The following is a 25,798-nucleotide window of genomic DNA, read 5'->3' as shown; positions in this document are numbered from 1 at the left end:
AAAATGTGGACATGTATTTTAATCTGATTCTCAGCAAACGGTTCATTTGTAATAATTTCTAAATATTTTAAATAGTTGTGTGTGTAACTTCTTTTACTGATGCAAAAAATTCTGTATGTGTGTGTGGGGTGTGTGTGAAACCGGGCACCCCCTGGCCTTGCTATGTCTCTGGAGCTGGAGCTGCAGAATTGGTCCTTTTCTCTGCAAGCTGCTCCTCCACTTTCCGGCCAAGGGAGGGAGATGCTCAGAGTCCAGCCAAGAGCCTCATCCCACAAAGGGATATCTGGGCATTGGCATAGCCAGGGAGGCAGCTGCCCCCCCCCCGAAATCCATAAGAAATAATAAGAATCTGAGGTTCTGCAAAGCGAGAGAGGGCTGAGCTGGGTGGACTCGGCATTGCAAGGGTTAAAGGGAAGTGAGCTGGCTTCCTAGAGAGGCCAGGAAGCAAGGGGGGGCAGGTCCTCCAGAGCCAGCCCCCCCCCTCCTCAGTCCTTTCCTGCTTTGGTGTCTCTCCTGCAAGGGTTGCCTCGCTCTCCCCTCCTGGGATCTGGTGAGTCTCCTCTCTCTCTCTCTCTCTGGGATCTGGTGGGGGTCCCAGGGCTGCAGCAGGGGAGGGGGCCGGGGGGGCCTGATCTGCTCCTGCAGGGGGGGGGGACCCCAAGTCAGGGAGGAGGAGAGGGTCCTGCCAGGGAGGGGCCAGGGCTGCCTCGCTCTCCTTCCTGCAGATCAGAGCATCCAAAACTCATTTGGCCTTCCGCCCCCCCTTCAGAAAAACAATGACTCCCCCGAAATCCCCCCTTTTAAAACAAAGGAGTCCCTGGGACTTGAACTCTGTGTGACGTCACTCAGCCTCATTGCACAAGAGAGGAAACAGGTGCAAATGGTTTTCCAAAGCTGGACGAGGAGGTGGACTAGCCCCCCCCCCAAAAGGGTGGGAGAGAAAGGCCAGGAATAAGGAGCGGGACCCCAGCCCAGAGTCTGGCTGCTGCATTGGGGACCAGTTTCCCAGTGTCTCCCAGTGTCTCCCAGGGCAGCCCCCCACGGAGGCCACTGCAGCAATCCCCTCGCACCCAGAGCAGGGCACCCCAGGACCACATCCTCTCTGCCCCAAAGGGATTGTTGCTGGAAAAGCAGCTGAGCCGGAAATGGGCACTGCTACTCACTGAGCCTCCAGGGTTAAGCTATCTAACTGAATAACAATACTAAATTACCCTCCTAAATTTCAAGGGAGATGTCTTTGGCCCTGCCCACTTGGCCCTCAGGCGGTTGGCCAGATACATTCCTGGCCCTCAGAGCAAAGAAAAAGGGACCCCACCCTAAGAGTCTGTCTGGAAAACAGCAGAGAGTCCAAGTGCAAGAAAAGGAGACAGAAGCAGGGGAGTTGGGGTGGGGGGAGAACAACTCCTGAGGACCCCCACTAGAGCCAAGCATCCATTTTCCACAAGATACAAATGACTCCCTTCTCAGTCAGTTCTGACTTCATGCATTGACTGGAAGGCAGGAGCAACCAGGCTGATTCATCTCCCAGAAATCTCTTCGGTTGCTTCCACATTTTGCATTGCAATCTTTCTTCTAGGGGAGCTAGAGGCTGCTGCTTCTTCCTCCTCCTCCTCTTTCTTCTTCCTCCTCTTTCTCCTCCTCCTCCTCCTCCTCCTTTTTCTTCTCCTTTTTAAAAAGGCCCTTTCCACCTGGCCTAGGGGGTGAGGCCCAGACTCACCCTGCCCTAATGTTTTAAATATCTATTCTGTAGTTGACCTCCTTTGTAATGTTTTATTTTGACATCTTTATAAGAATATTTGTTTTCTGCTATGTTGCTTTGACTATAGACTATATAATTAAGTTTCTTCCAATGGTTTTTTATTTTATTGATTTTGTGGGATGTGAAACTGCAGTCAAGTACAACATTCCTACAGTGAACACATTAGGGGATGTTTTCTACCACTCAGTAGAAGAGTTCCTGTTCATAGCTGTCAACTTACAGATTTGAAAATAAGGGACCAGCAGCCTCGAAAATAAGGGATCAACAATTACTTTTATAAAATACATATTTTGGTTTGTGCATATTTTGGTTTGTGCAAATAAGGGACGCTTGACTGCTATGTTCCTGTTTCCTCCAGAGCTGGGACAGACTTCCACTCCATGTGACTTGAAGAGGGTGCAGTCTGTTGTACTAGCATGGAGGAGCACACGGCCTCCATGTTCTGATCAGTGTGTCTTCTCCATTTTGTATGTTGCAGTGCGTTTGGAGAAGTGACTCCTTAGTCGCAGTCATTTGGGACTAACTTCTTTATGGAATAGTTCTAGTTGTTATGTAACCTGAGCCTGCCTTCAGGGATATGTCTGTGAACGTGAATGAATCTGTGAGTAAACTACTTTTATATTAACGTGAATCAGATTATTGTGCTTATTCATTTAAGAGGGATTGGAAGGGATTTTACCAGGAAGGAATTTTTAATAGTAAGACTCAGATGAGTCAGCAACAAGCTGAGCGCTGCGTAATCTAAAAAAGGGGGATGTATGGAACTCTGCTAGAATATGGAACTTGCTAGTGCATGTTAGGAAGGATATCATTCAATAATATATCTTCTTCTAACTCCCCAATTATCCCCACAGATTTAATATGCTGTAAACCGCTTTGAGATTTATTGTTAAAATATAAAGTGTTATAGAAATTTAAATAAATAAAATAGCTCATGGTTTGGGCTGTGGTGCAGTCCAGCCCTGGTTCCCTCCAAGACTCATCCATGCTTGCTCAGGGAACCTTTTTCTTCTCCTGATATTAGACAACTTTTGTAACTGAACAATGTATTTGCTTTGTAGGATTTCTAGCGCCTCTCCTTAAGACAGACAGAACTTGGCAGAAGACCAAAGGGTTCCTTCTGATCTCTCAGAGGCTTCCTGAGAGCACAGATGGATGAGCAAGACCCAGCTGGCCCTGGAGCAGGAAGGGGCCATGGCATCCAAACCGGGAGCAGTGGGGGATTCTGGGAAAACTCTGTGCAGAAGATTCTGGGTGAGGAGGACACCCTCCGCTCAGAGGTGCAGAGCCAGCAGTTGAGGCAGTTCTGCTGCCAGGAGGCCAAAGGACCCCGAGAGGTTTGCAGCCGACTCTACCACCTTTGCCATCAGTGGCTGAAGCCAGAAAGGCACACGAAAGCTGAGATGCTGGATCTTGTGATCTTGGAGCAGTTCCTGGGTGTCCTTCCACCAGAGATGGAGAGCTGGGTGAGGGACTGTGGAGCGGAGACCAGTTCCCAGGCGGTGGCCCTGGCCGAAGGTTTCCTCCTGAGTCAGGCAGAGGAGAGAAAGCAGGTGAGAGAGACTTTCCTCCGGATACTCCCAAGGCCTCCAAACAGGACAGAAAACATCCCATCATGCTCTTCTGATGGCTCATTTTTTCCCCCTGGGAAGGCATCCATGGAATGAGATCTGTCACCCTTGAAGCTGTTGGCCCTGACATTCATTTTTTAATCCTTCTCCCCATTCTCTCTCTCTCTCTCTTTTTTTTATAATCATGTTTTATTAATTTTCCATACAATCATTCCACAATACAATTTCTATTAAACTTTTCAATTTTTGACTTCCTTCGGCTTTTCTGTCAATCATTCGAATTTAGTTTCTTTAAATACACATTTCTAAATTTTTATATTGCCTTTATACCTTCCCCCCTCTTACATTTTACTTTTTTACAATATTTCTTATTTTATCACAGAGCTTCTCTAAATGCCACTAACGTTATTTCATTATCACTTAAACATTCCCAATAATCTGTTAATTTTCCCCAGTCCTCGATGAACTTTTGATCTCGTTGATATCTGATCTTCCCAGTCAGTTTATCAAGTTCTGCATAGTCCATCAGCTTCGTTCTCCATTCCTCCAACCTTGGTAATTGTTCTTGTTTCCATTTCTGAGCCAATAATATTCTTGCCGCTGTTACTGCATATTGAAAGATTTTATGGTCCTTTCTATTCATTTCGTTGCCTACAATTCCTTAGAGAAAAGCCTCTGGTTTCTTAACAAATGTATATTTCAACATTTTTTTCAATTCATTATATATTAACTCCCAGAAGCTTTTCACTTTCTTACATTCCCACCACATATGAAAAAATGTACCATCTGTTTCTTTACATTTCCAACACTTCTTACATGTTTAGTACATTTTTGCAAGTTTTACTGGTGTAATATACCATCTATACATCATTTTCATAATATTTTCCTTTAATGCAGTACATGCAGTAAATTTGATACTTTCATTCCATAGTTTTATCCAATCATTAAATTGTATATTATGTCCGATATCTTTGGCCCATTTTATCATAACTGATTTAACTTCTTCCTCTTTTGTATGCCATTCCAACAATATCTTATACATTTTGGATAGGATTTTATATTCACTATTTATTATATCTGTTTGAAATTTAGAGTCCTTCTCTGCATATCCATATTCTTTAAAATCTTTTTTAAACATTTCGTTTATCTGAAAATAATGCAACCAATCGTACACAGATTCTTTCACTTCTTCATATGGTTTCATTTTCCATTTCCCCTCTTCTTTCATAATCAAATTTCCATATGTAATCCAATTCTTTCTCATATTAGTTTTTTTAACAGACATAACCTCTAACGGAGACAACCAGTGTGGAGTTTTTGGTTCGAGTAGGTTTTTATACCTCCCCCATACTTCTGTTAACGATCCTCGGAAAATGTGTTTTTCAAAACTTCTATGGATTTTCTTCTTTCCCACCCATAGATACGCGTGCCATCCAAATCTATTATTATCAAATCCTTCCAAATCTAACAGTTCTGTATTTTCTAGTTTTATCCATTCCTTTAACCAACAGAGACACGAGGCTTCATAGTACAATTTCAAGTCTGGCAGGGCGAAGCCTCCTCTTTCCTTTGCGTCAGTTAGTAACTTAAATTGAATTCTTGATAATATTTCTTGGAAATTTATGAAGGGAAATTTAAAAGAAATGGGAGTGGGACGGGGGTTTGAGAATGGGATTGATGCAATATATTCAGAACAAAAGGCCAAATTGATAGTTAACAATGTGGTTACAGAAGAGTTCAAAATTGAAAAAGGAACACGACAAGGCTGCCCGATTTCCCCTCTGTTATTTATCTCGGTTCTGGAGGTGCTCTTGAACATGATCAGAGGGGACCGGTTGGTGGAAGGGATTCAGGTCGGAGCGAAACAATACAAACTTAAAGCTTTTGCAGATGACCTAGTTTTGACCCTGCAGGAGCCAGAATCTAGTACGAAAAGAGTATTACAATTGATTCAGGACTTTGGTCGGGTGGCAGGATTTAAATTAAACAAACAGAAAACCAAGGTGCTGGGAAAAAATTTGACAGACATAGAGTCAGAACGGTTTCAGAGAGAAACAGAACTAACTATGGTTAAAAAGGTAAAGTACCTAGGGGTAAACATAACAGCAAAAAATCTGAGTCTATTCAAGGATAACTATGAAAAATGTTGGTCTGAAATTAAGAGAGACTTGGATAGTTGGACAAAATTGAAGCTTTCTTTGTTAGGCCGAATTGCTGCTATTAAGATGAATGTATTGCCAAAAATGTTGTTTTCGTTTCAAACATTACAGATTGTGGACAAAACGGAGTGCTTCCGGAAGTGGCAGAAAGATATATCTAAATTTGTCTGGCAGGGCAAAAAGCCCAGAATTAAGTTTAAGATATTAACAGATGCGAAAGAAAGAGGGGGCTTTGCCCTGCCGGACTTAAAGTTGTACTATGAAGCCGCAGCTTTCTGCTGGCTAAAAGACTGGCTACTTCTCGAAGACACTGACGTACTGGACCTGGAAGGTTTTAACAATGCTTTTGGTTGGCATGCATACTTATGGTATGACAAAGTTAAGATCAATAAGGCCTTTAAGAACCATATTGTCAGGAAAGCAGTGTTTAATGTCTGGACAAAATATAAAGACTTATTGGAAAATAAAACCCCAAGGTGGCTTTCACCTCTGGAGGCTAAGGCCCGAAAAAGACCCAATATGGAGGCCAAATGGCCAAAATATTGGGAAATATTAGAAAAAGATGGAGACAATTGGAAATTGCAGAGTTTGGAGAAAATGAAGGATAAGGTGCGAGACTGGTTACATTATGCTCAGATTAAAGAAGTTTTTAAAAATGACAAAAAGTTAGGGTTCCAGGTGGAGAAATCGAAGTTAGAAACAGAATTGTTAGAACCAAAGACCAAGGTACTATCTAGAATGTATAACTTGCTGTTAAAATGGAATACACAAGACGAAATGGTTAAATCGGCTATGATAAAATGGGCACAGGACATTGGGCATAACATTATGTTTGAGGACTGGGAAAGGTTGTGGACCACTGGGCTGAACTTCACCGCATGTAATGCTCTGAAGGAAAATGTAATGAAAATGATATATAGATGGTACATGACCCCAGTTAAACTTGCCAAAATATACCATTCGTCTGATAATAAATGTTGGAAATGTAAAGAAAATGAAGGAACATTCTTTCACCTCTGGTGGACATGCCCTAAGGTGAAGGTCTTCTGGGAAATGATATATAATGAGCTGAAAAAGGTATTTAAGTATACCTTCACTAAGAAACCAGAGGCCTTCCTTCTGGGTATTGTCGGCCAGAAGGTGTTAAAGAAGGACCGAACATTCTTTATGTATGCAACAACGGCAGCAAGGATTCTCATCGCAAAAAACTGGAAAACTCAAGATCTACCCACACTGGAAGAGTGGCAGATGCAGCTGATGGACTATATGCAACTGGCCGAGATGACCGGCAGAATCCGTGATCTGGGAGAAGAGAAGATGGAGGAAGACTGGGAGAAATTCAAGATGTATCTACAAAAACATTGTAATTTGGTTGAATGTTAAGAAGGATGCTAGATTATAAAAAATTGGCCACCACTAAATTAGATTTAAATTTGATGATAAGTGAGACTAAAGAAAATATAAATTTTTTTGGAAGAAGTGCTAGATTATATTTGAATGAGTGGACATGAGATTGTAAACAAGTTGATAATTTGTTTGGAAAAAACTTTTAACGATGTAAATGGGAGCGGGAGACGCGAGGGAGTCCAAAGAAGCGATGAAATTGTTATGATAGAAGTAAGATTGTTTATTATTTGTGCATTTATATTTAAAAACTTTAATAAATATTTATAAAAAAAAATAAAATAAATTGAATTCTTGGCTTCTTTCCCTGCCAGATATACCTTGAAATAACTCTTTGCCATTCTTTAAATACCCCGGTCCCCTTGATTATTGGAATCGTTTGATACAGAAATAATAATTTTGGTAGCACGCTCATCTTTATCGTTGAAATCCTTCCCCAAAATGACAATTTCATTCGTCCCCACACCTCCAGATCTTTCTTTATCCCATTCCACACTGGTATGTAATTATTCTGATATAAATCTATGTTTTTGGGGGGTTATCCAAATTCCCAAATACTTCACCTTTTTCACCACCTCTATGCCAACTTGTTGCTGTATATTCTCTATCTTATCTTGATCCATATTCTTAACAATTATTTTAGTCTTCTTCTTATTCAGTATAAATCCTGCTATTTGGCCAAATCTTTCTACCTCCGTAAGTATATTTTTCACACTTTCCAATGGCTCTTCCACCGTTATGACCAGATCATCGGCATAGGCTTTCACCTTATATTCATTCCGGCCTACTGTAACCCCTTTTATTGTCTCATTTTCTCTTAATGATTTTAGAAGAACCTCCAGTACCATGATGAATAACAATGGTGAGAGTGGACATCCCTGTCGCGTACCTTTGGATATCCCTATTTCCTCCGTAATCACGTTATTTACAATTAGTTTCGCTTTTTGCTCAGTGTAGATTGCTTTTATTCCATTGAGAAATCCCTTCCCCACTTCCATATATTCTAGGCTTTTTAACATAAAGTCCCAAGAAATGTTATCAAAGGCCTTTTCTGCATCCACAAATATTAGCACCCCATTCTCTCTTTTGAATCCTTTTTCTTTTTCAGGGAAAGGATCTCTTTGCAGAAATGGGCCAGATTTCTTCTGAGGCAGAGAGGCCTCCGTTGAACACCAGAGAGAGGCCACTGGGTAAGAAGGGAGGAGGTTTTTCTCCGTTTAGTCTCATTCTGTTCGTTTTCCAACTCATCTGTGGGTTCTTTTCATCTTTTGTTGGGGGAGATAGTGGGATCAAGAGCCCAGAGGAGGGGAGATATATTTTGGCACAACTAACATCTGAAATGCACCCAAACATCCAAATGCACTCAGCAGGCGAGAATTTCTCAATAATAATAATAATAATAATAATAACAACAATAATAATTTATTATTTGTACCCCGCCCATCTGGCTGGGTTTCTCCAGCCACTCTGGGCGGCTTCCAACAGAGATGAAAAATACACTAAAATGTCACGTATTAAAAACTTCCCTGAACAGGGCTGCCTTCAGATGTCTTCTGAATGTAAGGTAATTGCTTATCACTTTGACATCTGATGGGAGGGCATTCCACAGGGCGGGCGCCACTACCGAGAAGGCCCTCTGCCTGGTTCCCTGTAACTTGGCCTCTCGCAGTGAGGGAACCGCCAGAAGGCCCTCGGAGCTGGACCTCAGTGTCCGGGCAGAACGATGGGGGAGGAGACGCTCCTTCAGATATACTGGACCGAGGCCATTTAGGGCTTTAAAGGTCAGCACCAACACTTTGAATTGTGCTCGGAAACGTACTGGGAGCCAATGTAGGTCTTTCAAGACCGGTGTTATATGGTCTCGGCGGCCGCTCCCAGTCACCAGGCTAGCTGCCGCATTCTGGATTAGTTGTAGTTTCTGGGTCACCTTCAAACGTAGCCCCACGTAGAGCGCATTGCAGTAGTCCAAGCGGGAGATAACCAGAGCATGTACCACTCTGGCGAGACAGTCTGCAGGTAGATAGGGTCTCAGCCTACGTACCAGATGGAGCTGGTAAACAGCTGCCCTGGATACAGATTTGACCTGTGCCTCCATGGACAGCTGTGAGTCCAAAATGACTCCCAGGCTGCGCACCTGGTCCTTCAGGGGCACAGTTACCCCATTCAGGACCAGGGAATCCTCCACACCTGCCCGCCTCCTGTCCCCCAAAAACAGTACTTCCGTCTTGTCAGGATTCAACCTCAATCTGTTAGCCGCCATCCATCCTCCAACCGCTTCCAGACACTCACACAGGACCTTCACCGCCTTCACTGGTTCTGATTTAAAAGAGAGGTAGAGCTGGGTATCATCTGCATACTGATGAACACCCAGCCCAAACCTCCTGATGATCCCTCCCAGCGGCTGCATGTAGATGTTGAAAAGCATGGGGGAGAGGACAGAACCCTGAGGCACCCCACAAGTGAGAGCCCAGGGGTCTGAACACTCATCCCCCACCACAACTTTCTGAACACGGCCCAGGAGGAAGGAGCGGAACCACAGTATGACAGTGCCCCCAGCTCCCAGCCCCTCAAGACGGTCCAGAAGGATGTCATGGTCGATGGTATCAAACGCCGCTGAGAGATCCAGCAGAACTAGGAAACAGCTCTCACCTTTGTCCCTAGCCCGCCGGAGATCATCAACCAGTGCGACCAAGGCAGTTTCAGTCCCATGATGAGGCCTGAATCCCGACTGGAAGGGATCCAAATGGTCCGCTTCTTCCAGGCGTGCCTGGAGTTGTTCAGCAACCACTCGCTCAATCACCTTGCCCAAGAATGGAAGGTTTGAGACTGGGCGATAATTGGCCATCGTGGCCGCATCTAAAGATGGTTTTTTAAGAAGCGGTTTAATAACCGCCTCTTTCAGCGGGTCTGGGAAGGCTCCCTCACGGAGGGAAGCATTCACCACCCCACGAAGCCCATCGCCCAGTCCTTCCCGGCTAGCTTTTATAAGCCAGGATGGGCAAGGATCCAGGAGACAGGTGGTTGGCTTCACTCGTCCAAGCAGCCTGTCCACATCCTCGGAGGTAACAGATTGGAATTGATCCCACACAACTTGACCAGACAGGACTCTAGCACTCTCCCGCCCCGGCCCTGCTCCCACGGTGGAGTCTACTTCTTCCCGAATCTGAGCGATTTTATCTGCAAAAAAATTTGCAAAATCATTGCAGGAGAACATGTGGCCCGTACTGGGCCCCGGTGTTACAGGTGGTTCCGCTAAATTGTGAACCACCTGAAAGAGTCTCCTGCTGCTGTTTTCTGCAGATGCAATAGAGGCGGTGAAGAAAGTCTTCTTCGCCGTCGCTATCGCCACTTGGTAGGCTCGACGTTGAGCTCTAACCTGTGTCCGGTCAGATTCAGAATGAGTTATCCGCCACCGGCGCTCTAGCCGTCTCAACGATTGTTTCATTGCCCTCAGATCCGTGGAAAACCACGGGGCTCTCCGGGCTCCATGCAATCGGAGAGGGCGCTTCGGAGCCAAACAGTCAATAGCCCTGGTTAACTCCACATTCCAGCGGGCCACCAGGGAATCGGCTGAAAGGCCATCAACATGGGATAAAGCATCCCCTACCACTCTCTGGAAACCATTTGGATCCATTAAGTGGCGGGGGCGGACCATCCGAATCGGTCCCACCTCCCTGCAGAGGGGATGCCCGTCTGTAGTTTAGATGCACTGATTCACATCATAGAATCATAGAGTTGGAATAGACCACAAGGGCCATCGAGTCCAACCCCCTGCCAAGCAGGAAACACCATCAGAGCACTCCTGACATATGGTTGTCAAGCCTCTGCTTAAAGACCTCCAAAGAAGGAGACTCTACCACACTCCTTGGCAGCAAATTCCACTGTCAAACAGCTCTTACTGTCAGGAAGTTCTTCCTAATGTTTAGGTGGAATCTTCTTTCTTGTAGTTTGGATCCATTGCTCCGTGTCCGCTTCTCTGGAGCAGCAGAAAACAACCTTTCTCCCTCCTCTATGTGACATCCTTTTATATATTTGAACATGGCTATCATATCACCCCTTAACCTCCTTTTCTCCCGGCTAAACATGCCCAGCTCCCTTAGCCGTTCCTCATAAGGCATCGTTTCCAGGCCTTTGACCATTTTGGTTGCCCTCCTCTGGACACGTTCCAGTTTGTCAGTGTCCTTCTTGAACTGTGGTGCCCAGAACTGGACACAGTACTCCAGGTGAGGTCTGACCAGAGCAGAATACAGTGGCACTATTACTTCCCTTGATCTAGATGCTATACTCCTATTGATGCAGCCCAGAATTGCATTGGCTTTTTTAGCTGCCGCGTCACACTGTTGGCTCATGTCAAGTTTGTGGTCAACCAAGACTCCTAGATCCTTTTCACATGTACTGCTCTCAAGCCAGGTGTCACCCATCTTGTATTTGTGCCTCTCTTTTTTTTTTTGCCCAAGTGCAATACTTTACATTTCTCCCTGTTAAAATTCATCTTGTTTGTTTTGGCCCAGTTCTCTAATCTGTCAAGGTCATTTTGAAGTGTGATCCTGTCCTCTGGGGTGTTAGCCACCCCTCCCAGTTTGGTGTCATCTGCAAATTTGATCAGGATGCCCTTGAGTCCATCATCCAAGTCGTTGAAAAAGATGTTGAATAAGACCGGGCCCAAGACAGAACCCTGTGGCACCCCACTAGTCACTCTTCTCCAGGATGAAGAGGAACCATTGATGAGCACCCTTTGGGTTTGGTCAGTCAGCCAGTTACAAATCCACTGAGTGGTAGCATAGTCAAGACCGTATTTTACCAGCTTCTTTACAAGAATATCATGGGGCACCTTGTCGAATGCCTTGCTGAAATCAAGGTAGGCTACATCCACTGTGTTCCCTTCATCTACCAGGCTTGTAATTCTGTAAAAAAACGAGATCATGTTAGTCTGACATGACTTATTTTTCAGAAATCCATGCTGACTATTGGTGATCACAGCATTCCTTTCTAGGTGAGAGAAGCAGGCACTCTGGGCCTCCCCCTTACCTTTTTCCTCTTGCAGGTGACACAGTGATACTGGCTAGACCTCTTCATCCATCTCTGAATGGGGAAAGAATGGAAGCAGCGGCTGTGGAACCAGATCAGGTCAGGGGAACCTGCCTTGTGGGAACAGAGGTCAAGGGGTGGAAGAATGTCCTAGCTCAAGGAGCGGTGGTGAACAACAGTGTTGTCTCAGAGGAGGACATTTCCCTTCTTCCTTTAGGGTCCAGTGTGTTTTGAAGATGTTGCTGTTTGTTTCACGGATGAGGAATGGGAGTTGCTGGATCCTGACCAGAGAGCTCTGCATAAGGACGTCATGGAGGAGAATCGTGGGATCGTGGCCTCTCTCAGTAAGGCTCCCTGTGGGATCATAATATCTGTTTTTAAATTCAAAATTCCATATGTGACGAACCTCATATATTTTCATAGAACTCAGCAGCGCCCCCTACAACACCAGATATCACAATCCCCCCCCCAAAAAAACCTTGAACAGTAAATTACTGTTTTTTTCTGTGAATGTTCTTCCTCCAGTTGCAGCTTACTAAAGAAGGATCAGCCTGGTCTGAACTCCCCAGACCCTTTTAAGTATAAATGTCAGAGTTGTTAGGGAAGTTGAAGTAGCTTCTGTCAGGTTTTCTGTTTTTGTTTTTCCTCCCGTCAGTCTTTGGTTGTCCAAAGAGAAGACTGACATTGGAAATGGAGGGATGCCATGATGGAGGCCAACAAAATCCATTCAAGAGAAGAGCCAGGCTTGTCGAATCACAGGTTCCCCTAAGGATGTCGGTTGATCCCCGTTAATTAATGCACCCAACCCTTCAGAAAACCATCCATCTAGCCCACTTGTGTTATTCCTCTAATCCATTTCTCTTCATTGTAGATAGAGATGGACTGGAAATTAAGAACATGGGTGAGCATGAGAAAATCCCCACAATGGAGAAGCTGAATAAATATCTTGAAAATGGAAAAAGTTCCTATTCCACTTGCCATCAAAGAAATCCCATTGGGAAGAAACCATATCCGTGTGTGGAATGTGGAAAGAGCTTCATGAAGAGCTCCTCCCTCACTTTCCATCAGAGAATTCATACAGGGGAGAAACCCTATCAGCGTGTGGAATGTGGAAAGAGCTTAAGTCAGAGCACCAATCTCACTTCACATCAGAGAATTCATACAGGGGAGAAATCCTATCAGTGTGTGGAATGTGGAAAGAGCTTCAGTCACAGCCACCATCTCAATTCCCATCAGAGAATTCATACAGGGGAGAAATCCTATCAGTGTGTGGAATGTAGAAAGAGCTTCAGTCAGAGCTCCAGTCTCACTTCCCATCAAAGAATTCATACAGGGGAGAAACCCTATCAGTGTGTGGAATGTGGAAAGAGCTTCAATCACAGTGCCAATCTCACTTCCCATCAGAGAATTCATACAGGGGAGAAACCCTATCAGTGTGGGGAATGTGGAAAGAGCTTCAGTCAGAGCAGCCATCTCACTTCCCATCAGAGAATTCATACACGGGAGAAGCCCTATCAGTGTGTAGAATGTGGTAAAAGCTTCAGTCACAGCCACCATCTCAATTCCCATCAGAGAATTCATACAGGGGAGAAATCCTATCAGTGTGTGGAATGTGGAAAGAGCTTCAGTCAGAGCTCCAGTCTCACTTCCCATCAAAGAATTCATACAGGGGAGAAACCCTATCAGTGTGTGGAATGTGGAAAGAGCTTCAATAAGAGTGCCAATCTCACTTCCCATCAGAGAATTCATACAGGGGAGAAACCCTATCAGTGTGTGGAATGTGGAAAGAGATTCAGTCAGAGCGCCAGTCTCACTTCCCATCAGAGAATTCATACAGGGGAGAAACCCTATCAGTGTGTGGAATGTGGAAAGAGCTTCAGTCAGAGCGCCGGTCTCACTTCCCATTGGATAAGTCATACAGGGGAGAAACCCTATCAGTGTGTGGAATGTGGAAAGAGCTTCATGAAGAGCTCCTCTCTCACTTCCCATCAAAGAATTCATACAGGGGAGAAACCCTATCAGTGTGTGGAATGTGGAAAGAGCTTCAGTCAGAGCGCCCATCTCACTTCCCATCAGAGAATTCATACAGGGGAGAAACCCTATCAGTGCGTGGAATGTGGAAAGAGCTTCAGTCAGAGCGCCAATCTCACTTTCCATCAAAGAATTCATACGAAGAGTGGAAAACCCTTCATTATACAACTTTCAGTGCTAGGGAAAAACACACCGGTTTAAACAGGCCTTTGGCTGATTGACATCTAATGCCCTTTTTAAATGTGTGGGGAGTTGGGGGTTACAGGTTTTGGGCTGTGTGTTTTGTGTTTTCATTGTGTGATTTTATGTTGTAACTGTCCTGTGACCTGTGAGTGTAGGGAATGGGAGCCAGCTCTTAGAGTCTGAGGGGTCTTTGCCCCCCAAAAAGATATTTGAGGGGGCCACCCCCCCCCAGTTCATAGGAACAGCCATTCAAATGGCATGCTTGCACCGCATCCTCTGACTGTTTAACTGAGGCGGTGCTTACTAAACCCCTCCTATATTTTATTCAAGTTGGCACCCCTGCTATAGGGCGCTATAGAAATGAAATAAATATAATAACACCATATTGATCGCCTTCATCTGCACATGTTCCAGCTTGACCTTATCCTTCTTATTATCATCATTTTAAAAAAAATATGTGCCTATCATCTGAGGATTTCACGGTGTTTCACAACATAAACAGACAAGTTCAATGCAGGGCTTTCTCAAAAACAAGTTAAGCCCGATAAATCTCTCTTTTTCATTTCTTTTTTTGGATGCAGTTACAAACTTTGTTGATCAGGGGACTGCTGTGAAAATACTGCATCTCAATTTCAGTAAGGCTTTTCACAAAGTCCCCTGCGACATTTATGTGAGGAAGCTGGTAAAATGTGGGCTGAATGAGGTAACTGTTAGGTGGATTTGACTGACCGACCCCAAATTGTCCTCCTCCATGGTTCCTCCTCATCCTGGGGAAAAGTGACAAGAGGGGGGCTGCAGGGTTCTGTCCTGGGCCCGTTGTTGTTCAACGTCTTTATAAATGTCTTGGATGAAGGAACTGAGGGGATGCTCATCCCATTTGCAGACGACACCAAACGGGGAGCGGAGGCCAATGTGGCAGAAGGCAGAATCAGATCAAGGGCAGGAATAGTACCACTTTCTTCTGCCTTGGTCTGGCCCCACATAGAATACTGTGTTCTATTCTGGGCACCACAATTTAAGAATCTCAACTTTTGTTTGCCAGGGGCGGTGGGGGTTACAGGTTTTGTGTTTTGTGTTTTCATATTGTGATTTTATGTTGAAACCATCCTGAGAACTGTGGGTGTAGGTGTCTGGTCATGTGGGATTGCTAAGAGGAATTATGAAAAATGAAGCAAGCTACTGTGTCAATGGTGAAAGCATCACTTTGACTGGGTTTGGGTCATTGACTTGATTTCTGATCGATCCCACAAGCCTCTGCATCTCTGCCCCATTTTCTCTATGTCTGTCAGTCACGTGTAAAGCATTCTAACACAGACCAGTTGCTTAGCAGGCCTCCTGGGTACATAAAAATAGGGAGGTAGCTTTGATGTAGCTTCTGTTAATCTTTAGGTAGATCTTAGGGCCAGGAACAGAGTTCACATGGATGTGGTAAAATGCCTGTCTTTCCTTTTACTGCTGGGTTTATTACCACCGGGGTTTGTTAATTCCTCCTTGGTTCCTGTTTATTTAGCCTGTATGCATGCTCAAATAGAAAATAGTTCTTTGTAGTTAAGAGGCTTCCTCTGATCTGACTTTATCCCCACGTGAGGATTTTTTGAAATGCTCAGAGGAAATCTGATTGGTTCTTACAAACGCTGTGTTAAAGTTCTTTTGTTAATAAAAACGACCTGGGCCAGGAAGTGGAATGCGCACTTTCTCCCAGGGTCTTGCTGGTCAAGCCTCGTGTCTGTTGTATTAATCAGGGTCCAGTCCGTCCTTTGCCTTCAGAATGCAACAGCAGGGAACAGGAGCCAACTTTTAGAGGATGATGGGTCTTTGCCCCTTCATAAAATATTTGAGGGGGGCACCCCCCCAGTTGATAGGCATTGCCATTCAAATGGCATGCATGCCCCACATCATGTATTAATTATGTGAGGAGGGGCTTACTAAACCCCTTCTATATTTTATTCAAGTTAGCACCCCAGGTATAGGGCGCTATAGAAATTAAATAAATGCATAAATGAAGCAAGGCCATCTTGATCGCCTTCATTTGCATATGTTTCGGCTTGTCAATATCCTTATTATTATCATCATTTAAAAAAATTATGTGCCCTTTATCTGATTTCTCGCTGTTTCAGAACATAAACATACAAGTTGAAAACATGGCTTTCTCAAAAAAAACGTCAAGCCAGAGAAATCTCTCTTTTTCTTTTTTCTCTTTGGATGGAGTTAGAAAGTTTGTTGATCAGCGGACTGCTGTGGAAATAGTCGCCCGTGATATTTATGTGAGGAAGCTGGTAAAATGTTGGCTGAATGAGGTAACTGTTAGGTGGATTTGACTGACCAAACCCAAAGAGGACTCCTTCATGGTTCCTCCTCATCCTGGGGAAAAGTGACAAGAGGGGGGCTGCAGGGTTCAGTCCTGGGCCCGTTGTTGTACAACGTCTTTATAAATGACTTGGATGAAGGAACTGAGGAGATGCTTATCACATTTGCAGACGACACCAAACGGGGAGCGGAGGCCAATGTGGCAGAAGGCAGAATCAGTTCAAGGGCAGGAATAGTACCAATTTATTCTGCCTTGGTCAGGCCCCACCTAGAATACTGTGTTCAATTCTGGGCACTACAATTTAAGTATCTTAAATTTTGTTTGCCTGGGGAAATCAAGAAGGTGGGGGAACACAATCCATCTTCCTTTTATAACACGTGGCAAATGTTTATTAAATATATAAATTGTTAAGACTGTTGCAGGAATCCACCCAGCACTCACGGGAAAATGTATTGTGGTCTTTTAGAACAGGCACCCCCAAACTCTGCGCTCCAGATGTTTTGGGACTACAGCTCCCATCATCCCTAGCTAACGGGACCCTTGGTCTGGGATGCTGGGAATTGTAGTCCCAAAGCATCTGGAGGGCCAAGTTTGGGGATGCCTGTTTTAGAATAATGAAATGAAACTTTAACAAATGACATGCTGAAAGTCTGAAATTCCATCAGGACAAGTTACTTTTTGTTTACTGTTGTAACTATTGCTTTCTGAATATTTATCTTCTGTACCATGAAGATAAAGAAAAATAATGTTTTTTAAAAAGGAGATGGGGAAATCATGTGTACTATTCCATCAATCTGCTTGCATGTGTTGAGTTTTATTTGGAGACTGTAACTCCCAGTAATTTCATTATCTGTATGTGTTTCTCTGTGTTCAGCACACATGATTGCAGGTGAGACTGAATAAAACACTTCATCGGAAAAATTAGAAGCATCTAATGTTCCCTGGACTTTTAATAATAATAAATAATAATAATTTTATTATTTATACCCCGCCCTCCCCAGCCAAGGCCGGGCTCAGAGCGGCTTACAAGCAATAATAAAAACAAGATGAATGATTACAACTTAAAAACAAAATTAAAATACAACATGGAAATATTGAAACATTGAAATATTAAAAAGTAGCCTCATCGCAGGAGGAGAAGAAAAGGAAAAAAGAAAGAGAGGGAGGGAATCAAATTGGCTCCAAGCCAAAGGCCAGGCGGAACAACTCTGTCTTACAGGCCCTGCGGAAAGAAATCAGATCCTGCAGGGCCCTGGTCTCATGAGGCAGAGTGTTACACTAGGCGGGGCCAGTGTTGAAAAGGCCCTGGCTCTGGTTGAAGCCAATCTAACTTCCTTAGGGCCCGGGACCACTAGGGTGTTGCTATTTATGGACCGTGAGGCTCTCCGTGGGGCAGACCGGGAGAGGCGGTCTCATAGGTATGAGGGTCCTAGGCCGTATAGGGCTTTGAAGGTCAAAACCAGCACCTTCAACCTGACCCTGTACTCCACCGGGAGCCAGTGCAGCTGGAAAAGCACTGAGTGAATATGCTCCCATGGCAGAGACCCCGTGAGGAGCCTCGCTGTGGCATTCAGCACCCGCTGGAGTCTCTGGGACAGCTTCAAGGGCAGCCCCGCGTAGAGCGAATTACAGTAGTCAAGCCTGGAGGTGACCTTCGCATGGATCACTTTTAGGGCAATGCATGGTGCTTTTGTTTGGCACATAAAAATCTGGCTGCTCCCAAAGACTTGTCTGTCTGTCTCTGCACCACAACACTGCTTTGGAACGGCATCTTTATGTTTGGTGGTTAAAATGACTATTGGTTGGTCCTGGTGCTTGAGGATGATGAAAGGTACTTAACAAAAAAAGTTTGGTTTACAAAAAATTCCCTAAAGCCTGTTTCTAGGGCAAGGCGGGCCATTGTCCTGGTCCCACTCATCTTATGGTGGACTACAAAGCTCTTAACAGCTTCTGATCAGATTGCCTTCCCCCATGTATTCCCAACTCAACTGCTTTGAGAAAACTGGCACAGTTACCGGTTCCACGTAGAACACCTGTACTTGGGAGAAAGCAAAATTTTAGTGTGGCGACACAGGTAGACTTTGGAACTCCCTGCCTGCACTTCTTTTTCCCGCTTTTCTTTTTGGTGCCTGCAAAAATAAATAAATGTTTGTATAGGCAAGCCCATCCAGATATTTAGAATGTGGACATGTATTTTAATCTGATTCTCAGCAAACGGTGCATTTGTAATTATTTCTAAATATTTTAAATAGTTGTGTGTGTAACTTCTTTTACTGATGAAAAAAGGTCTGTATGTGTGTGTGGGGTGTGTGTGAAACCGGGCACCCCCTGGCCTTGCTATGTCTCTGGAGCTGGAGCTGCAGAATTGGTCCTTTTCCCTGCAAGCTGCTCCTCCACTTTCCGGCCAAGGGAGGGAGATGCTCAGAGTCCAGCCAGGAGCCTCACCCCCAAAAGGATATCGGGGCATGGGCGGAGCCGGGGGGGCAGCTCCCCCCCCCGAAATCCATAAAAAATAATAAGAATCTGAGGTTCTGCCAAGCGAGAGAGGGCTGAGCTGGGGGACTCGGCGTGGCAAGGGTTAAAGGGAAGTGAGCTGGCTTCCTAGAGAGGACAGGAAGCAAGGGGGGGGCCAGGTCCTCCAGAGCCAAGCCCCCCCCCCCTCCCCAGTCCTTTCCTGCTTTGGTGTCTCTGCTGCAAGGGCTTCCTCTCTGTCCCCCTCCCTGGATCTGGTGAGTCTCCTCTCTCTCTGGGATCTGGTGGGGGTCCCAGGGCTGCAGCAGGGGAGGGGGCCTGGGGGGCCTGATCTGCTCCTGCAGGGGGGGGACCCCAAGTCAGGGAGGAGGAGAGGGTCCTGCCAGGGAGGGGCCAGGGCTGCCACGCTCTCCTTCCTGGAGATCAGAGGATCCCAAACTCATTTGGCCCCCCGCCCCCCCCCTTCAGAACAAAATCTCCCTTCTTCAAACAAAGGAGTCCCTGGGACTTGAACTCTGTGTGACGTCACTCAGCCTCATTGCACAAGAGAGGAAACAGGTGCAAATGGTTTTCCAAAGCTGGACGAGGAGGTGGAGTAGCCCCCCCCCCCCCAAAAAAAAGTTGGGAAAGAGAGGCCAGGAATAAAGAGAGGGATCCCAGCCCAGAGTCTGGCTGCTGCATTGGGGACCAGTTTCCCAGTGTCTCCCAGGGCAGCTCCCCACGGAGGCCACTGCAGCAATCCCCTCGCACCCAGAGCAGGGCATCCCAGGACCACATCCTCTCTGTCCCAAAGGGATTGTGCCTGGCAGAGCAGCCGGAAATGGGCGCTGCTACTCACTGAGCCTCCAGGGACCTGGGCATCAATGGCTGTGTGTGTGTGTGTGAAGCTATCTAACTGAATAATACTACTAAATTACCCTCCTAAATTTCAAGGGAGATGTCTTTGGCCCCGCCCACTTGGCCCTCAGGGGGTTGGCCAGATACATTCCTGGCCCTCAGAGCAAAGAAAAAGGGACATCATCCAGGAGTCTGTCTGGAAAACAGCAGAGAGTCCAAGTGCAAGAAAAGGAGCAAGAAGCAGGGGAGTAGGGGTGGGGGGAGAACAACTACTGAGGACCCCCAGGTGAGGACCCCCACTAGAGACAAGCATCCATTTTCCACAAGATACAAATGACTCCCTCGTCAGTCAGTTCTGACTTCATGCATTGACTGGAAGGCAGGAGCAACCAGGCTGATTCATCTCCCAGAAATCCCTTCACTTCCCTCCACATTTTGCATTGCAATCTTCCTTCTAGGAGAGCCAGAGGCTGCTTTTTCCTCCTCCTCCTCCTCCTCTTTCTTCTTTTTAGAATGGCCTTTTTCACCTGACCTAGGGGGTGAGGCCCAGACTCACCCAGCCTTACTGTTTTAAATATCTATTCTGTAGTTGACCTCCTTTGTAAGGTTTTATTTTGACATCTTTATGAGAATATTTGTTTTCTGCTATGTTGCTTTGACTATGGACTATATAGTTGACTTTCTTCCAATGGTTTTATTTCTATTTTATTGATTTTGTGGGATGTGAATCTGCAGTCAAGTACAACATTCCTACAATGGACACATTAGGGGATGTTTTCTACCACTCAGGAGAAGACTTCCTGTTTCCTCCTGCCGCGTCACACTGTTGGCTCATGTCAAGTTTGTGGTCAACCAAGACTCCTAGATCCTTTTCACATGTACTGCTCTCAAGCCAGGTGTCACCCATCTTGTATTTGTGCCTCTCTTTTTTTTTTGCCCAAGTGCAATACTTTACATTTCTCCCTGTTAAAATTCATCTTGTTTGTTTTGGCCCAGTTCTCTAATCTGTCAAGGTCATTTTGAAGTGTGATCCTGTCCTCTGGGGTGTTAGCCACCCCTCCCAGTTTGGTGTCATCTGCAAATTTGATCAGGATTCCCTTGATTCCATCATCCAAGTCGTTGATAAAGATGTTGAATAAGACCGGGCCCAAGACAGAACCCTGTGGCACCCCACTAGTCACTCTTCTCCAGGATGAAGAGGAACCATTGATGAGCACCCTTTGGGTTCGGTCAGTCAGCCAGTTACAAATCCACTGAGTGGTAGCATAGTCAAGACCGTATTTTACCAGCTTCTTTACAAGAATATTATGGGGCACCTTGTCGAATGCCTTACTGAAATCAAGGTAGGCTACATCCACTGCGTTCCCTTCATCTACCAGGCTTGTAATTCTGTCAAAAAACGAGATCAGGTTAGTCTGACATGACTTATTTTTGAGAAATCCATGCTGACTATTGGTGATCACAGCATTCCTTTCTAGGTGAGAGAAGCAGGCACTCTGGGCCTCCCCCTTACCTTTTTCCTCTTGCAGGTGACACAGTGATACTGGCTAGACCTCTTCATCCATCTCTGAATGGGGAAAGAATGGAAGCAGCGGCTGTGGAACCAGATCAGGTCAGGGGAACCTGCCTTGTGGGGACAGAGGTCAAGGGGTGGAAGAATGTCCTAGCTCAAGGAGAGGTGGTGAACAACAGTATTGTCTCAGAGGAGGACCTTTCCCTTCTTCTTTTAGGTTCCAGTGTGTTTTGAAGATGTTGCTGTTGGTTTCACGGATGAGGAATGGGAGTTGCTGGATCCTGACCAGAGAGCTCTGCATAAGGACGTCATGGAGGAGAATCGTGGGATCGTGGCCTCTCTCAGTATGTGACGAACCTCATATATTTTCACAGAACTCAGCAGCGCCCCCTACAACACCAGATATCACAATCCCCCCCCCCCCCAAAAAAACCTTGAACAGTAAATTACTGTTTTTTCTGTGAATGTTCTTCCTCCAGTTGCGGCTTATTAAAGAAGGATCAGCCTGGTCTGAACTCCCCAGACCCTTTTAAGTATAAATGTCAGAGTTGTTAGGGAAGTTGACGTAGCTTCTGTCAGGTTTTCTGTTTTTGTTTTTCCTCCCGTCAGTCTTTGGTTGTCCAAAGAGAAGACTGACATTGGAAATGGAGGGATGCCATGATGGAGCCAAAGAAAATCCATTCAAGAGAAGAGCCAGGCTTATCGAATCACAGGTTCCCCTAAGGATGTCGGTTGATCCCCGTTAATTAATACACCGAACCCTTCAGAAAACCACCCATCTAACCCACTTGTGTTATTCCTCGATTACCAGAGTTAACAATCATTCTTCATGAATTTCTCCCTGATGTGCTAATCCATTTCTCTTCATTGCAGATAGTGATGGACTGGAAATTAAGAACATGGGTGACCATGATAAAATCCCCACAATGGAGAAGCTGAATAAATATCTTGAAAGTGGAAAAAGTTCCTATTCCACTTGCCATCAAAGAAATCCCATTGGGAAGAAACCATATCCGTGTGTGGAATGTGGAAAGAGCTTCATGAAGAGCTCCTCTCTCACTTCCCATCAGAGAATTCATACAGGGGAGAAACCCTATCAGCGTGTGGAATGTGGAAAGAGCTTAAGTCAGAGCACCAATCTCACTTCACATCAGAGAATTCATACACGAGAGAAACCATATCAGTGTGTGGAATGTGGAAAGAGCTTCAGTCAGAGCGCCAATCTCACTTCCCATCAGAGAATTCATACAGGGGAGAAACCTTATCAGTGTGTGGAATGTGGAAAGAGCTTCAATCAGAGCTCCTCTCTCACTTACCATCGGAGAATTCATACAGGGGAGAAACCCTATCAGTGTGTGGAATGTGGAAAGAGCTTCATGAAGAGCTCCTCTCTCACTTCCCATCAGAGAATTCATACAGGGGAGAAACCCTATCAGTGTGTGGAATGTGGAAAGAGCTTCAGTCAGAGGTCCAGTCTCACTTCCCATCAAAGAATTCATACAGGGGAGAAACGCTATAAGTGTGTAGAATGTGGAAAGAGCTTCATGAAGAGCTCCTCTCTCACTTCCCATCAAAGAATTCATACAGGGGAGAAACCCTATCAATGTGTGGAATGTGGAAAGAGCTTCAGTCACAGCCACAATCTCACTTCCCATCAAGTAATTCATACAGGGAAGAAACCCTATCAATGCTTTGAATGTGGAAAGAGCTTCTGTCACAGCCACAGTCTCACTTCCCATCAAGTAATTCATACAGGGAAGAAACCCTATCAGTGTAGGCAATGTGGAAAGAGCTTCAGTCAGAGCACCAATCTCACTTCCCATCAGAGAATTCATACAGGGGAGAAACCCTATCAATGCTTTGAATGTGGAAAGAGCTTCAGTCACAGCCAGTGTCTCACTTCCCATCAAAGAATTCATACAGGGGAAAAACCCTATCAGTGTGGGCAATGTGGAAAGAGCTTCAGTCAGAGCACCAATCTCACTTCCCATCAGAGAATTCATACAGGGGAGAAACCCTATCAATGCTTTGAATGTGGAAAGAGCTTCAATCAGAGCTCCATTCTCACTTCCCATCAAAGAATTCATACAGGGGAGAAACCCTATCAGTGCGTGGAATGTGGAAAGAGCTTCAGGAGGAGCTCCAATCTCACTTCCCATCAAAGAATTCATACGAAGAGTGGAAAACTCTTCATTATACAATTTTCAGCGCTAGGGAAAAACACACCAGTTTAAACAGGCCTTTGGCTGATTGACATCTAATGCCCTATTTAAATGTGGTGGGGAGTTGGGGGTTAGAGGTTTTGGGCTGTGTGTTTTGTGTTTTCATTGTGTGATTTTATGTTGTAACCGTCCTGTGACCTGTGAGTGTAGGGAATGGGAGTCAGCTCTTAGAGTCTGAGGGGTCTTTATCCCCCCCAATAAGATATTTGAGGGGGCCACCCCCCCAGTTCATAGGAACAGCCATTCAAATGGCATGCTTGCACCGCATCCTCTGACTGTTTAACTGAGGCGGGGCTTACTAAACCCCTCCTATATTTTATTCAAGTTGGCACCCCTGCTATAGGGCGCTATAGAAATGAAATAAATATAATAACACCATCTTGATCGCCTTCATCTGCACATGTTCCAGCTTGACAATATCCTTCGTATTATCATCATTTAAAAAAAAAATTGTGCCTATCATCTGAGGATTTCACGGTGTTTCACAACATAAACAGACAAGTTGAATGCAGGGCTTTCTGAAAAACAAGTTAAGCCCGATAAATCTCTCTTTTTCATTTCTTTTTTTGGATGCAGTTACAAACTTTGTTGATCAGGGGACTGCTATGAACATACTGCATCTTGATTTTAGTAAGGCTGTTGACAAAGTCCCCTGTGATGAGACTTCCGGCGGATCGCGAAGTGAAAGCAAGTGGGATCTCTTGCTCGCAGGAGTATCCAGCTATCGGGAGAGAAAAGGGGGGTCTGCAAGGGTGCCGCAGCCTCCCAAACACTCTTGGAAGGGGATCCAAGAGGCAGGGGTCCCAGCTCTGCCGTAAAAATTCTCCTCCGGCCACCAAGTAACCCCCTTTTTGGAGGTGACGAGTGTGGAGGGGTTGAGACGTCGGCAGCGGGAAGCCATTTCTATCTCTCCTTAGCGAAGCCCCGGGCTTGCGCACAATGCGATCCGTTCTCAAACAAGAAGAAAACGAATTGGGATTTTTATGCTTGGATTCGGATAAATTTGGACTAATTTGGACTAATTCGTGGTGGCAAGGTGCTAAAAAGGAGGTCAGCCTTGCCGGGAATCTGATTTTAACACAAGAAGAATTCGCGGAACGGAAAGACTGTAAGTTACGACAAGCGGCAAAGTTTCTTTAAGGATATTACGAGATATTTGTGGGGGGAAGCCTCTCCAAAAGATTGACTTCGTAAGAAGTAAGGGAGAGGAGTGTGGAGTGTGGAGAAGCATTTATAAACAGTACCGGAGAATTCTCTGTGAGTGGGGGAAGGAGAAAGGAAGACAGCGAGATTACTTTCACTTTTTTAAAAAACTGCGTAGTTAAGCTACGGACCCTGAGGCATTGATGTGGAACGATATAAATAAGTGCAACTCAAGTAATATAAGAGATTTAAGACGATAGACACCTAACCTCTTTATTTTTTGGTTTTTTCTGTTGGGATACTTAAGGACTTTGAGACTGTAAAGCCTTTATTTTTCATATAAAGCAGACTCTCCCCCCCTCGTGTGTTTGAAGTTATACGCAAGGGATACAAAGCGCCATTTTGTTGCCAAAGAAGAATACTCTGGTGGCTATTTAGTTACCAGGGAAAAGAACTTCATCTACCCCAGAACAGTGGACACATTCGGGCTTACTCTTCCTTGTTTTTGCTCCCTCTTCATTTTTTGTTTTTTTGCCGTTTTGCTTTTTTGCCTTTTCTCTTTTTCGACGGGTTTTGGGGGGGGGTTCCCCCTCTACATTCTCTACTCGGAATTTGGGCTTTGGATTTGGGATTTTGGAACGTTGAAACTTGGATTACTGGATTAAAAGGATATGATTTGTGAAAGAGACTGTTGGAAAGATTGAAGAAAGATTGAAGATTTAATTTAAAATTCGCAACAAATCCCTGGGATTTAGCCAAGCAAGTGGCAAGAAGATATTGGAGGGCCTCTCAATTTATTCTGCTGCTGTTTATTAACAAATTGATTAACTCTTCTCTCTACCAGAATTCAATGTACTCTGATTTCATCTAGGGGGTGATAGATAGATATGAAAACTATATGATTGACATTAAATTTAAGGATTTTATTTTGGTTTTATATTGAACAAAAACAGTGTAAGAAATGTTTGGAGGAAGTTGATTTATTTGCTGAACTGTTGATATCTACTAGGTGGTGGGAAAACAAATTATTGGCTGTTTTTTGGTTGTCTTAATTTTCGTTATTTCTAAGAAAGTTACAAAGGAGAGGAGAAGGTAAAAATGTCGCACACTCAGAAAAAGACTGAAGGAGCAACACCAGGAGAGAGAAAGAGTTCGAAACAAGAACCTG

General features: G+C 44.9%; 2 protein-coding genes and 1 long non-coding RNA gene across 4 annotated transcripts in view; 2 read left to right on the top strand and 1 right to left on the bottom strand.

Moving 5' to 3' along the window:
• The window catches only part of LOC309341023 (uncharacterized protein), a 157,334-nt gene that overhangs the window by 91,323 nt on the left and 40,213 nt on the right, over positions 1 to 25,798 (top strand). Inside the window, exon 1 of one of the 2 annotated variants that reach the window (XM_081860416.1) lies at positions 2,806 to 3,312. The exons of the other annotated variant lie outside the window; for it this stretch is intronic. Within the exon in view, the coding sequence (XP_081716542.1) occupies positions 2,911 to 3,312 (402 nt within the window). The 5' untranslated portion in view covers positions 2,806 to 2,910. Of the gene's footprint in view, positions 1 to 2,805; positions 3,313 to 25,798 lie in introns of those variants that run through there. 2 annotated transcript variants of the gene reach the window in all.
• Positions 1 to 25,798, bottom strand: part of LOC309341394 — a 184,469-nt gene that overhangs the window by 147,228 nt on the left and 11,443 nt on the right. The window lies entirely within an intron of this gene.
• LOC309341080 (uncharacterized protein) lies at positions 21,501 to 23,847 on the top strand. The gene is made up of 2 exons (XM_081860534.1): positions 21,501 to 21,609; positions 22,139 to 23,847. Exons 1-2 carry the CDS (start codon positions 21,576 to 21,578, stop codon positions 23,497 to 23,499), a joined length of 1,395 nt encoding a protein of 464 aa, XP_081716660.1. The 5' UTR covers positions 21,501 to 21,575; the 3' UTR covers positions 23,500 to 23,847.

The sequence above is a fragment of the Podarcis erhardii genome (genome assembly GCF_964252035.2).
Source record: "Podarcis erhardii genome assembly, chromosome: 4".
Classification (NCBI taxonomy): Eukaryota; Metazoa; Chordata; class Lepidosauria; order Squamata; family Lacertidae; genus Podarcis; species Podarcis erhardii.
The sequence above is the reverse complement of the archived record's forward strand: the minus strand, read 5'-3'. Positions and strand labels throughout refer to the sequence as shown.